This window comes from Alligator mississippiensis, chromosome 1 (assembly GCF_030867095.1).
Source record: "Alligator mississippiensis isolate rAllMis1 chromosome 1, rAllMis1, whole genome shotgun sequence".
NCBI lineage: Eukaryota > Metazoa > Chordata > Crocodylia > Alligatoridae > Alligator > Alligator mississippiensis.
Genome location: NC_081824.1, coordinates 363045552 through 363059433, shown reverse-complemented (window position 1 = coordinate 363059433; position 13882 = coordinate 363045552). Strand labels below are relative to the sequence as shown.

Below are 13882 nucleotides of genomic sequence, written 5' to 3'. Positions count from 1 at the left end.
TCCAGCCTAGTCCTAGCACTTAAAAAAAAAAAAGAAAAAAAAAGCCCTGCACTCACCAGCTCTGGCAGTGGCCACTGGAGGCCTTTTAAAGTGCCAGGAGGGACCAGACAGGGGATGGGACCAGGCAGGGCAGCCATGGGTGCTTCTTTCAGAGCTCCTCCGGCTGTACCTGTCTTTGTCCCAGTGCGGGGAGCCACGGGGACTATGCCCTGCTGCCACTTGCTCCCTTCTGCCTGGAGCAAGCCCTGCCCGCATCCTGCCCCCCTGGGCAAGTGGCAGCAGGGCAAAGCCCCTGCTCCCAGTGCTGCTGCACCTGCATCCTGCACCCCGCTGCCTCCCTCCCAAGTAACACGCCCCCCCGCCTCAGCTGAGCAGCTTGTCCCAGCCCCAGTCCCAATCCCTCCCTCCCCCATGCCTCTTCTCTCCCTCCTCCCCCAACCCCAACAGACTTACCAGCTGGAGGCAGCTGTCAGCTGTCTGTTTAGTCTATGTCCAAACCAGCTGAATCTTTTCCGAAGCTTTTCTGAATTGATTTGGATGCTTCAAATTGATTCGGTGCTTTTACTCAGTCTCCTGATTCAATTCAGATTTGGAGATTCGGTCCCCAAATCTCCTCTGAACAGAATCAGCTACCAAAGCTTTGCACAGACCGACCTACAGAGGTGGTAGAATCTCCATCCTTGGAGGTTTTTAAGGCCTGGCTCGACAAAGCCCTGGCTGGAATCATCTAGTTGAGGATGGTCCTATTTTGAGCAGGGGGTTGGACTAGACCTCCTGAGGTCCCTTTCAATCCTTTTTTTCTGTGATTTTATGATATTTCATCTGGATGAGTTGAAAAAGTTTCTGGAGGTCCCAGATTTACCTAGAGAGTTACGAGAACCCCCCTTTTTTCCTGTTTCTTAGTAAGAACTCCCTTTTTCTGTTTCTGTGTAAAAAAAGCATCAGAAATAATTATTAATTTAGTATATTTGGGCAAATTATGCTTGATAACAATGTTACATCTCTCAAATATAGTACTGACTTAGAAATATTCCATGTTTCTGCTGTGTGGCAAGAGGACTCTGGATTTGCTTAATGCGAATACTTGCATGGACCATCAAGTTTTCAGTTTAGGTATTTGGGTCAGTAATGTAAAAGGCTGTAAAACAACAAGGAACCCAAGGCAAACTAACATCCCTTTTATTGCTAAATAAAATCCTTGAAATGAAATAGTAACTCTAATGTTGAGAAGATGTTATTTATGTTCTCAGCTGCATAGGAGACAAAGGAAGTAAACCGTGCTTCAGATTCTCATGAATTGTGTGTTACAATGATACTGAATATAAAACAATGCAAGTAAGTATGATACTATATTATAGCGATGAGAAGCAAAAGAAAGTATTTCAAGTGAAAGTAAAAGAATATATCATTTAAATTAAGTGCTGCCTATCAATTCAGCAGGTGTAGAACACAAAGTGCTAACATAATTCCAAGAGGAAATGGAATAATTACCAACATTACAGACACTACAAAAGAAAAAAGAATCAGAAATGTCAGCAGAATCTCATCCTTTGGTTCCACACCTGACTTTTCACTGTCATCTACAGTGCAAAGAAGAGGTAAAAAATTGTTGAAGCCATCATAGTGTGATTGTCACTAACAGTGGGGAAACGTTCTATTAGGCACTAGTTCCATCTAAATGGTTGGTCATGTTTCTTTTTGACAGAGGAAAAGAAAGCATACACAGAGGGTTTGCATTTTAAAGCAATCATTCCATGCTTGCCTTAAGGAGAACATATTTTTAAGAAAACTGGTTCATACAAATGTGAGGTTGTCATGGTAACTGTAACTATAGAAAGCTAGAGTAATTACTCTGACAAAATACTACCTAGTGCTCTCTTCCTTTCTATATGAAAGTATAAACGCCCTGTTTTATGCCACATTTGATGAGAAATGTTACTAATTCTTGATTCTACCATTGAGGCACTAGAAGTTCATGGCTGCATGACCTAACGGGGTGAATAGTGCAAAAAAATTGTGAATTTTATTTTAATTCACAAGTGAAATTCAGATTGTCTGCATTTAATATTAGGGTGGATTGATCAACAATAAAGAATACATCAATATTTTTAAATTGCAACAAATAAGTGGTTCAGGACTGTGGTCACAATTTATTCTCAAATCTCTTTGCATAATCAAGAAGAGTTCTTGATACATGTACTTGAATGTGTACCTAACTGCAAAGGTATGTTAGACCCACTCAAGTCAATAGGGCCAGTCACAGGATTAAAAACCATGAGCTTAATTTAAGCACCTCTTAAAACTATGACCTATATTAGTAATCTCCAGGGATCCTGGTTTTCTCTGATTTAGATTTTAATCATGGAAAAATTTAGATATATATGCGTGTGTGTGTGTGTGTGTGTATGTATATGTATAATACACAAACACGTGTGTGTGTGTGTGTGTGTGTGTGTGTGTGTGTGTGTGTGTGTGTGTGTGTGTATAAGTGGTGTTTCATTTTAATTACGGGGAAATGTGGATTTTGGGTTACTTTTTTAAATCTGAAAATTGGGGATTTTTTTTATCAGCAAAAACCAGAATCCCTGGTGATCTCTAAACTTTTTGGACACAGAGCACTGCCAACCCTCAACATTTCTCATGGAACACCACCATCATCAAGTTTTAAAATAAAAATACTGTAAGGCCACAGGAGGACTGCCAGACACTCCTGCCAGACAAGCTGTGGATCCCTTGCCACTTTTTATGGCAAGGAATTTGTGGACTGCAGTTTGGAAACAGGGACCTACGTGGTTAATTACAGAAAAGCAATCTGTAGGAAAATCTTTGTTCTTTACAGTGGCCAAGCCTTATATGCAAGAGCTAGGGCTAAACAGGTCAAATAACTTTTTCTTAGAGGGCTTTCCTGAGAAATTTTGCACATATTTTGTTCTGCCCAGAATTCAGAATGTTCACATAGCACAATGTATTTCTCACTTCGTATAAACTGTTCATTGTGGAAATTATAGTATTGTATTTGCATTGACATTTTCTTACACAAACTTTATTGCTGTCAAATGTCATTTCAATGTCAGTAACATGCAAATTATTGTTAGGAGATGCATAATCTGTCTGCTTTGTTTTAAAGGTGATGCACAATGTTTCTATGCTTATATTTTAAATATCTTTCAAACAGAAAAAGATATTTCAGTTAATTTTTTGACTATATTCCAGTTATATTCATACTTTGCTTAATAGGTGCATTCATACTTCCATGCAATTACCAATCTCTTACTCACAAGTTTAGGATCCCCAGTGCGTATGATATCCAGACCACCTATTCTTATTATGGGGAGTGTAGCAGGGGTCTGTCAATTTGAATTAACGCACAGCTGTTTTTTCATTACTATTATTTATAGCATTTGATTACATTCTTGACTGCTTCTGATGTTAGCAGGCCAGTGCATGCTAGAATTTGTAAAAACAAAGGCAAAATTAACAATCATTGGGCTGTAAAAGAAGAGACTCGCAAAATAAATAGAAAAATAATGTGGAATGCCTATTAGCTATCTTTATTTGAGCATTCAGTTGCTCTTTGGGAGGATAGGAAGTTATTGATGAGAAAATACTACAGTTCACCTTTAATATTTACCTTCAGTTTTTATTATTCAGATTTGCATTTATTTGCATCCTGCATATGAACATTACATAAAATGATGACTGGGTTAAGGAAGCTTGCAGAAAAAAGACACTGAGCCTAAGTTCCTTGGAATATGTTGTCTACAAGCACAAGACCACACTGTAGCAAGACTTATCAGGCTCATTGTCCACATGCTAGCTCTTGAACCAAAAACAGTGGAGCCAGGCTAGTGTGCCATAGGAGTGTCACACCAATAGGGATGCATGGCTTCCAGTTTGGAGGCTAGTGTATGCAGAATGGACATAGAGGGCTAGTCCTATTTTATTTTACAGGCCCAAGTGGTACTTGCCCAGCTTGCAAGGCACTTATACAGGTTTTAATTTTATTTCAAGAATGGATGCACAAACCATGCAGCTACTAAGCATGCTTGACAGGACAGGTACATAGTGACAGACAAACATCCAGGTACATGTACAAATCCCCAAACTGCAGCCCAGTAAAAAACCCTGGGGAGGAAGAGGCCTCTCCTGAGTTTTAGACCAAGAGCCTAGTACAGTGATTCTCAACCTTTTTAGACTCCAGATAGTCCTTGTTAGACTCAAGGCATTGCTTGGAAAATGCCAGCTCTCAGATTTCATTTATTTCTTGACTATGGAAAAACAGTAGAACAATTCTTCTCTTGTAAAGAACTGAGAAAGATCAGAACAGGTCAGAACGCTTTTGACATTATGGATTCCTATTTGAAATTTCTGAGTTTATGTCCTAAATCATGTCTAGGTGTTTGCACACCAGCCAGTGCTAGTATTGCACAGTACCCTACAAGCACCCTTACAAGGATCTCACAGCATCCCATAGTGCTCTGGCACCCTGGTTGAAAATCACTGTACTAGTGGTTAGGATACTCAACCAGGAATTGGAAAACCTAGGTTCCAGGCCCCCCCTCACCAGAGACGGTTTGAACAGACACCCTATTTTCCATCACAGTGCTCTAACTACCTGTCCACATTCCTCTTCAGGCCTCCTATGGGAGCTGAACTACTGTACCTTGCATTTAACAGTCATTGGATACAGAGAAGCTGCTATATAACTGGGCCATGTGCACAGTGGCTTCTTTTCCTGTTATCCTCACATCTCACCAGAGGAAAAACCAAAATTACAAACTGTCATTAAGGGACATTTCTGGCACTTATGCAAGTGGGTAAGTATATTTGGGTGTGAAAAGTGACATAGGATATAGCCCATAATGTTTTAATTTGGCACTGTCTTGTTCCAGTTACGCATATTCACTTTTAGTGTTTTATGGTTAGGCACCTACCAAGTTCATGGTGGAAGTGGGGTACACAGTGCCTCCTTTAATCTTGCAGGTTCCCTTGTGCACCCCGCCACCCCCCACACTGTTGACTGGCAGAGGGTTTCTACTGCTTGCTGCTCACTCCTGATTGGCAGGGAGGAAAAAATTGCAGTTTAAAATATGGCACCATTTTTTCCACTCGCTGCTGATTGGCCAAGGGGCCCTAGCAGCCACGGTGTTTGTTGTTGACTGGCCAGGAGGCAAAAACAGCACCATATTTAAAATCATGGTTTTGCCTCCCCACTGATCAGGAGTGAGCAGCAAGTGGTGGGAGAGGGTGCATAAGGGAACCTGCAAAATAAAAGGAGCCATCATGAACACTGCTGTTCACTCCTGATTAGCAGAGAGGTGAAAACTGCGTTTTTGAATATGGTGCTGTTTTTGCTTCCTGGCTAGTCAGCAACAAGTGGCAGGGCTGCCAGGGCCCCTCAGCCATTCAGCAGTGAGCAGCAAAAATGGCGCCGTATTTAAAACTGTGTTTTTTACCTCCCCGCTGATCAGGAGCAAGTGGTGAGCAGAGGGGCTTCTCTGCCAATCAAAGGTCAGAGGCACACAGTGGAACCTGCAAGATTAAAGGAGTTGCCACATACCCCACTCCCACCATGAATTTGGTAGGTCCCTATTTATGGTGTAGATCCATTGACCTCATCAGACTCTGGCCATTTACACCAGCTAATGATTTGGTCTCTTCACACATTCAGAAAAGTTTATTCTTGTTTATGTTTTTTTATCTTTATTGCCACCAGATTTTTTATTGCAGTGCTATACTTCCGTCCCTGTAGTTCTGTTTGTGGTCAGAGAAAAAGTATTCTGGCAAACAGGATAAAATTACTAGTATTTCTCAGTGTGGTCACATTTTCTTCTTGTTCTCTGTATTGTGCAAATGAAGGGACCTGTTATACGTTACTCTGTAAGTTGAATGAATGTTAATCAGCTTAGTGTTGTTTTGCTTAGTGGAGCAGTCACACCTTAATGCAGAAAACCATCTCTGACTGTCCTTCACTTGCATAGCTGTGACTTGCCACTAGAGGGTTGGTGAGCAGGGGCAGAACTAAGAGCTAGGGACAGGATTGGCTTGCTGCTTGGGCTCTGAGGGGCCTGATCCTTTTTATCTACAGAACCTGCCCCCCGCCCTCGCGCTGCCCTTGCCCAGGTTGCCAGCCAGGCAGGCACTGCCTGAATTCTGAAAAGGATCAGGCTCCTTGGCACTCAGGCATTTCCTGGCCAACCGGCACCATGGCCAGTGGCAGTGAAGGAGAGTGAGCTCTGGAGGAAAAAAAGGATTGGGTCCCCAGGACCCGGTCACACGCCCCAGTGGGTCAGGTAGCTGGAGCAGGGAGGAGCTTGGCAGCTGCAGTGCAGCAGCCCAAGGTCAGTTCCCACTCACCCTGTGCTCCACTGGGCTGTGTGGATTCTGGCCACCAGGGTTTGGCCTGTCCAAGCAGGCTGGGGCTCCACAGAGCAGATGGGAAGCCTGAGCTGTTCACAGCTACCTCCCAAGCCCGGCAAGGGCGAGAAGTCCTGCCCATGCACCGCCCTCTCTCCCCCCACCAGGCATGTTCCTGGACTGCTGGGCCTGAATAGAGTGAGTGAACTGAGCTCCAGGGCTGTGGCACTGGCTCTGACTGGTGGGAGCAGCAGGGAGGAGGCCCCCTGCCTGGCCCTCCCATTCCCCGATGCCCCCACCCTGACTCAGGAAGGGTCACTGATTTTTGAGATGCTTGAGGACTTCACCTGGGGCAGAATAGCTGTGGAAAATGGCCACACCCTAATGGAACAGGAGCAAAATTAGGCAGATTAGAGATAATCTTGCCCTGAAGTTTCATAGTTTGTAGGGTCAGAAGGGACCTAAGCAGATCAAGTCCGGCCCCCTGACATGGCAGGAAAGAGTACTGGGGTCAAACGACCCTGGCAAGGTGTTCGTCTAGCCTCCTCTTAAAGACCCCCAGGGTAGGAGTCAGCACCACTTCACTTGGAAGTTGGTTCCAGATCCTAGCCACCCTGACAGTGCCTGATGTCTAGTCTGAATTTACCCTCTGCCAGCTTGTGACCATTATTTCTAGTCACTCCTGGTAGTGCTCGGGGGAACAGGGACTCCCCCAATGCCTGCTGGTCCCCTCTGACTAGTTTGTAAATGGCCACTAGATCCCCTCTCAGCCTTCTCTTGTGGAGGCTGAACAGATTCAGGTCCCTTAGCCTCTCCTCGTAGGGCCTGCCCTGCTGCCCCCTGGTCATGAGAGCGGCCCTCCTCTGGACCCTCTCCATGTTGTCCACATCTCCTGAAGTGCGGCGCCCAGAACTGAACGCAGTACTCCACCTGTGGCCTGACCAGTGTTGCATAGAGGGGGAGGATCACCTCCTTGGACTTGTTTGAGATGCATCTGTGGATGCATGACAAGATATGGTTGGCCTTTCTGACCGTGTCCCCACACTGTCAGCCCATGTTCATTTTGTCATTAATAATGACTCCAAGATCCTTTTCTGCCTCTGCACTGACGAGAAGGGAGTTCCCCAGCCTGTAGGTATGCTGCTGGTTCTTCCTCCCCAGGTGCAGTACCTTGCACTTGTCAGTGTTGAAACCCATCCTGTTCTCATCCACCCACCCCGTAAAGTGGGGTAACTTTAAGATAAATAACAAGCCACTTAACAGGTGTTAACGTGCAGCTAATCCAGAAGTTAAGAGCTCTAGAAGACACCTAAAATTACTGTGTAACAAGGCCCTAATTGTTATTTCCTTTAACACTGCCTCCCACCTGTAGTACTGCTGTCCCGTGTTATTCATCTGTAAACAATACATTGCCAATATTCTGGGAGACATCTTTATAGCTTTATCTATAGCTTTATCTTTTTCTTTTGATTCTGTAATTTAAAATGTATTTACAAAAGAATAGTGAATTAATAACCAAATAGAAAAAAATGACCCAGAATTCTCAGGATGTCCAAAGTTCTATGCAATAAAAGGATTTTTTGTCTGCTTCAAGAGACCAGTATATCTTTGAAAATATTAGGGACAGATATTAATTTAAATACCACTAGAAGTTGGGTAATCATAAATTATGAATTATGTATACTGTTTTTTTCTGACCCTATTCATTTCTAAAGTATCAGAAGTTAAAATTACATAGTTTGATTATTACCTTACGGCATCATTATTATCTTTATCATTATCATGCCATTCTATGCTCTTCTGCTACATTTCAAATCCAGCCTGGTTTTAGTGGCTTTTTTATCAAGACTTGTTAAAGCAATAACCAGTGATGTATGGTTCTAATCAAAGCTGGTATAAAGCACTTAGCTCTGACTGAGTGTTCTTGAGAATATTGGCTGATGCATGTAGGAACTCATATAGCAGTGGGAGAGAGAGAGAAAAAATCAAAACTATCTGACTTAAGTGTGCCTACCAACTTCTTCACCAAGCTATTTTTCCTATATTTTAATTGTTATCAAGAGCCACTTATCCAGAAGTGTGCACAAAGTGAATATGCTGTCTTGCATGTATCCAATTCAAACACTAGATCAAGCTGGGTGGGGAATTCACAGCGTTCACCAGAAGCATTGGCAAAATTGTAAGGCTCAGAACTTGTTTGCTAACAATTCACAGACAGAAAGAGAGACTAAGTTTTTCTTGCCTGTATATTCTTCTCACACTGGTTTGCTAAAATGCTAGATCTTTTTAAATACTGCCATGACTGACAGCAGAAAACTATGAAACGTAAATTTAAAATTCTCAGACTTTACTTTCAAATACAACTGCCAGTGACTCACAGGTTATTTGCATTAGAAATAGCATGCTTGGTACATGGATGCATTTTAAAAAATATATATACTAGATCCTCAACTTGTGTAAATTGCCCTAGCTCCTCTGAAGTCTAGGACAATTTACAACAGCTGGAGATCTGGATCAGGACTATCCAACTGATGGCCCATGAGAGGTGAGCATGCAGCTTACGAGCTCCTGCCCACCTTTGCTTCCCGTATCACTCCTGCTGCAGCGACAGCTGGGGTCCCCAGGCTCCCCATCCCTCCTCTACCTTCTGCTTCCTCTCTCTACTCCTGGAGGCAAGGTGGCACAGTGGGGAGGGGAGTGTGTGGCAGGAGCTGTGGCAAGGGGATCAGGGTGCCTGTGTTGCACACACAATAAGGTGTCAGGCTGCCTGCCTGCCTGCCTGCCTTGGAGGAGGGTATGGCTGAAAGCATGGCAAACTGCACTTGTTGCATGCATGGTAGGGTGTGGTGGTGTAGCTGAGCTGCCTATGTAATGGGAAAGAGTTCTGGGGAGGGGCTGCCTGCATAGTTAGCAGCCCATGTGGTGTATGGTCCCAATTTCTGTGACTTGGACCTAGAAGCTGGACAGCTTTAATCTAGCTGTGTCAATTTATGTCATTTAAATTAAATGTAGTGCATTACAGTGTTCCTACATAGTGTTTACAGAGCTATCTGCAATTTGTCAACATGTAGAGGTGGAGGCTTTTCTTCATACCACATATTTGAAACAATGAAAGACACATACTGTCTTATACACTGGTATTTACCTTTTGATCAATATATTTGTTTTCTTCAATTGCGGATCTTTTGGAATGGTCACATGAGGAGGAGGATGCTGAAGGAAGTCTTCGCAATAAGCAGCTTGTGTCCTGTTGCTGTCGGTCAATAAATTGCTTCATGAAACTTTCCCTTACAAATAAACCAAAGATGTTGCACTTTATTGCTAAAACTCAGAAAGGAGTTAAGGCTTGTTTTCTGTAACAATTGGTTAATGCTACAATGGAACAATAACAAGATGAAAATTGATGGGTACATGACAGCGTACACAAACAACAAAGATAATTGGATTTAGATTTAGTTATTAAAAATCACATAATTGCATTTGAATGTAGATGGCTTGCACTCAGTTCCAAGCCAAAGTCGTTAGTTCTCTTTAATAATACATCCTTTTATGTATTTTTGTTGTTTACCCATTAGTTTTCTTAGGTATCTAAAGCATATATTGCAGTTTACAGCTCTTTCCAAGTTTGTAACAGGCTAAATTGCTACTTAAAAGCAAACTAAATGATGGTATAATCCAAAAGAAACATACTTTGTGCAAGAAATTCTTTCTTCAACAGTTCAAACAGCGTCTGTTCATGTAACAGTACTGAATACCAATTTTAAGGTATCTGGCAGTTTTATACTTCACATATGCCATGTTTAAATTTTTGAAGTATCTCTGTTTACCAGAAATGTACATTTATTTTTCTGTATTTTAAATCAGTGGGGTAGAGTCACACTCAGTGTAAATGAAATGTGTTGTAACTGCCTTTTCTCTGGAGTGATAACTCATTGCCACATAACCGCTTCATTTTTAAAGACTTTATTTTTCAGTCGGTAGCTTACGGCTTCTTTTTTTTTTTTTGCCAGCAATATCAGCTACCAACTATCTGCCACACAATAGGTATTTGGAAAAACACAGTGGAAAAGATAGTATACAAGTCATACAAAGACCTGTTAGAAAGTGAAGAAAAAACTTAATATATAAATAAAGTTCTAGAAATTAAATTAAGTAAAATATGCCCTTTTAGTACCTATAGAAATTGGCAGTGTTTTCTGATCTGCACTTCTATTTTTACAAAGCTCATGTGATCTAAAAGGATCAAGCCCAACAATACTAGCTAGTAGGTTTCAAATTATAGGACGAGTCCCAGTGAATATAGTGCTCCCCTAGCCATTTCTTATACTATTCTTCCCACACCTGTTGACCCGGGGGAACAGTGGAGTAAGGATGTAGAAGCACGGATGGATTGTGCTATGCTTCTATTACCCTCAGCTGACAGAAGGTCCTTGGGGAACCACTCATCTGATGCGCATTAGAGTAGTTCTTAGGTTGTTTTAACCTGCCTCTTGGATGGGGGAAAGAATAAGACTGCTGTAACTGGCCTCTCAATATGTGAAAACCTTTCTGTGTTGGTTTTTTATAGGAAAGGGATCACTGGTACAAATTTTGCCCAGGTGAGTAGCTCTCAAAAGCCTCACCGTCTGGCACCTATTCAGTGGTCTATTTGGAATGAACTAGTTGCCTTGGTTTGGTTACTAGTAGGTGGCTGACTATATGGGAAAATGAAACCACATTGGAATCAGTTAGGATTTTAGCTGGCTGACACAGCAAAAGCTACAAAAACAAAAGAACCATAGGGAAATTCCTGCTAAGCCACAAAAATGCTCTTTGCAATCTTACTTTATCCATGTGTGGTTAAATTATTTCAGGACTGGCAATCTCAGGGTGGAGTTATATTATGCTCAGACCACACTAAATGTGTGGAATGCTAAGCAGTGTCAAAGTTAGAATGTGTGGTGAGTGATTGCATGTTAAGGGTTAATACAGTTTTTTACCTGCACAGCTCTGACTTGTCACTAGAGGGCTGAGAAGTGGGGGTGTGCTCAGTGTCCAGGACAGTGTCCCCCCCAGCAGAGGGGGATGGAGGGAGGTGCAGGGAAGGAAGAGGAGGTAGGATTGTGCAGAGATGCTGGGAGAGGTGCATTCTGGGATGCTGGAGGACTGAAAATTACTGCCATGGCATTGCAAAGTCGTTTCCTTTCAGGTGAGGTTATCTCCTAATGGCAGCACTACATGAGATGCTTTGCTAGTCTAATGAGCAGTAAAGCATCAATGTCTACACATGCACAGCAATTACTGCACAGAAGATTAATTTAAAGTGTCATTTGCTAGTACCCACAGATACAGTTACTATAAAATAATACTTTAAAGTATTGCACTGAAGTATACTTGTAGACATTGATTGGGAGCAAATTGCTCCTGGTAAGCCCATGCAGCAGGGGCCACAACAGCTGCCTGGCTAAGCCCTGAGCTCCAGAGCGCAGTTTGGAGGAGGGGGGGAGTTGCCCCTGACTCTAGGGGCAGGTCCCAGCTGCACGGAGCTTGGGATTGCAGTCTGACTCAGCAGCACTACCTTGGGGTGATGCCCCATGCCTGAGCAACAACAGTGCCCTGATCTCTCCCCTTGCTTTGCTTACAGGTGGTAGAGGAGTCCTGAATGAATTTGCTGGATCAGTCTATCATCAAGAAAGGTAAGTAGGCATCCACTTGTTGCTTCTAAAGCAGGTGCATGTACAGGCGCATGCCCTAATGCACCTGAATTTTCTGCACAGAAACTTCAGATGCATTAACTGCACCTGTAGATGAACCCAATATGTACTAACTTTAATAGGACACTACATTCTAATGATTTACAACTGTTGCAGGTGAACATGTGACAAAGCCCTAAATCTTTTCTTGGATGAAAATGATGGACAAATGAGATGTTACCCACTGTCACTTCTAAATAAACTGTCTGATTCTGATTTTTCCAATTAACTATGGGAAACATGGTGTAGGAGCAGGGGACTAAGGAGGGCAAACTCTACTTGAAGGCTGCTTCTGGAAAGTATACCCCCAAAATCAAGAAACTCCTGCCCTGGGCACACCTCTTGCACAAGGGTACTCCCCACACAGGACATGCCCCCAGCTCATGGTGAGGCTCTCTCAAATTTTGCTCCATTCTTTGGAAAACCTTCTATGCTGATGATGGGTAAAAGGTTTGCCTCTTACTAGTACTACTCTTGGCATCCTTAGTAAGAAAGAAATCTACAGCATGTAAAGAAAGAAGGTATTTTAATACCTTATTTTTGGAACTGTAAAATCTGAAGGAAGCTTGGAGATTTTCACCATTTGTGGCCTGTTCGGAAATTTTTCAAAGATGCGTAGCCGCAATGGAAGCTTTTCCTTGGTATCTGCATTTGCTTCACTTTGCTTTAGCTTTAAAAAAGAAAGAGAAAGGAATATATGCTCTGTGAAATATCATTTCTGTTTTTTCAGATTTCAAAGGACAATAATAGCAATCAGCTGGAGAAACAGAAGATGGCAGCAAAGAACTACAGAGGGTAAATTTGTTACTCAGAGTTTGGTAATCTACTTGTATTAGAAACATTGACAGACACCAAACCATCTAATTCCATTGTCTGTTAAACAAAAAATGAGAGGACTACTAATACTTCCAATTTTAAAAATATGAAGTATATTAGCATCCTATTAAATATGTTTACTTCTGTGTTTTCTTCACAGTTCCCTAACACTTTATGAAGGAAATACATATTCATGTTTTTTTCTTATTAGACCCATCTTATTAGACACATCTCAACAGCTCTTGGATATTCAGATAGAGCAAAAAATAGAGAAATGGAATGAAGATGAAAAGCTTATTAAAATTCTGCAGATTATGGAGGTAATATCAAAACTCATCCACCTATCTATCTAGCTATCAGCTACCCACCTATCAGTCTGTCTTTCTAGCTAGCTAGCTCGCTACTAAGTACAGATATACTTATACCTAATGATATCTGATGTTAGCTATAGATATAACTAACTATAGATATAACTATTTTATTTTGATTAGCATGTAGAGTCAGCTAAACACATAATGGAAACAAAAAGTCAGGTCATAAGGGTCACCACATATACCAAAGTTTTGACTAAAATGCACTTTTTATATGTTAAAAATTTTGTATATTAAAACATCCATTTTTGTATAATTGCATATAGCAGACTAAGGGTTGGGAATCATAATACCAGATCTCTAATTGGGATCTTTTAGGACTAGGATTCAAGCTAGCTTTTGCCTGACTCATCATCAGGAGCATTGGGATAGAAACTTGACTTTAAAAAAAATTAACATTTAGGAAAAAGGTTGATTTTTAAAGATTTTATTAAAACTACAGTACAATCTGTCATGGAAGCTTGCTCTCAAAACAAACGTGTACTGGCTTTGATATGAACTGAGACGTGGGATAGAAATTGTCCAGAGGACCATAAACAAAAGCTAATTATATATGCTAATTGGCTGACTTGGGGAAGAAGGTATCAAGGGAAGTACTACAGTGTC

At 41.9% G+C, this 13882-nt stretch overlaps 1 protein-coding gene across 5 annotated transcripts in view; it reads right to left on the bottom strand.

Annotated features, from left to right (window-relative positions):
* NALCN (sodium leak channel, non-selective) overlaps positions 1-13882 on the bottom strand; it is a 505598-nt gene that overhangs the window by 115778 nt on the left and 375938 nt on the right. For all 5 annotated transcript variants that reach the window (XM_019486907.2, XM_019486906.2, XM_019486908.2 and 2 more), the window contains 2 exons: positions 12623-12759; positions 9503-9644 (listed from right to left, as the gene is read on the bottom strand). In XM_019486907.2, coding sequence (XP_019342452.1) covers positions 9503-9644; positions 12623-12759 — 279 coding nt within the window. The remainder of the gene's footprint in view (positions 1-9502; positions 9645-12622; positions 12760-13882) is intronic.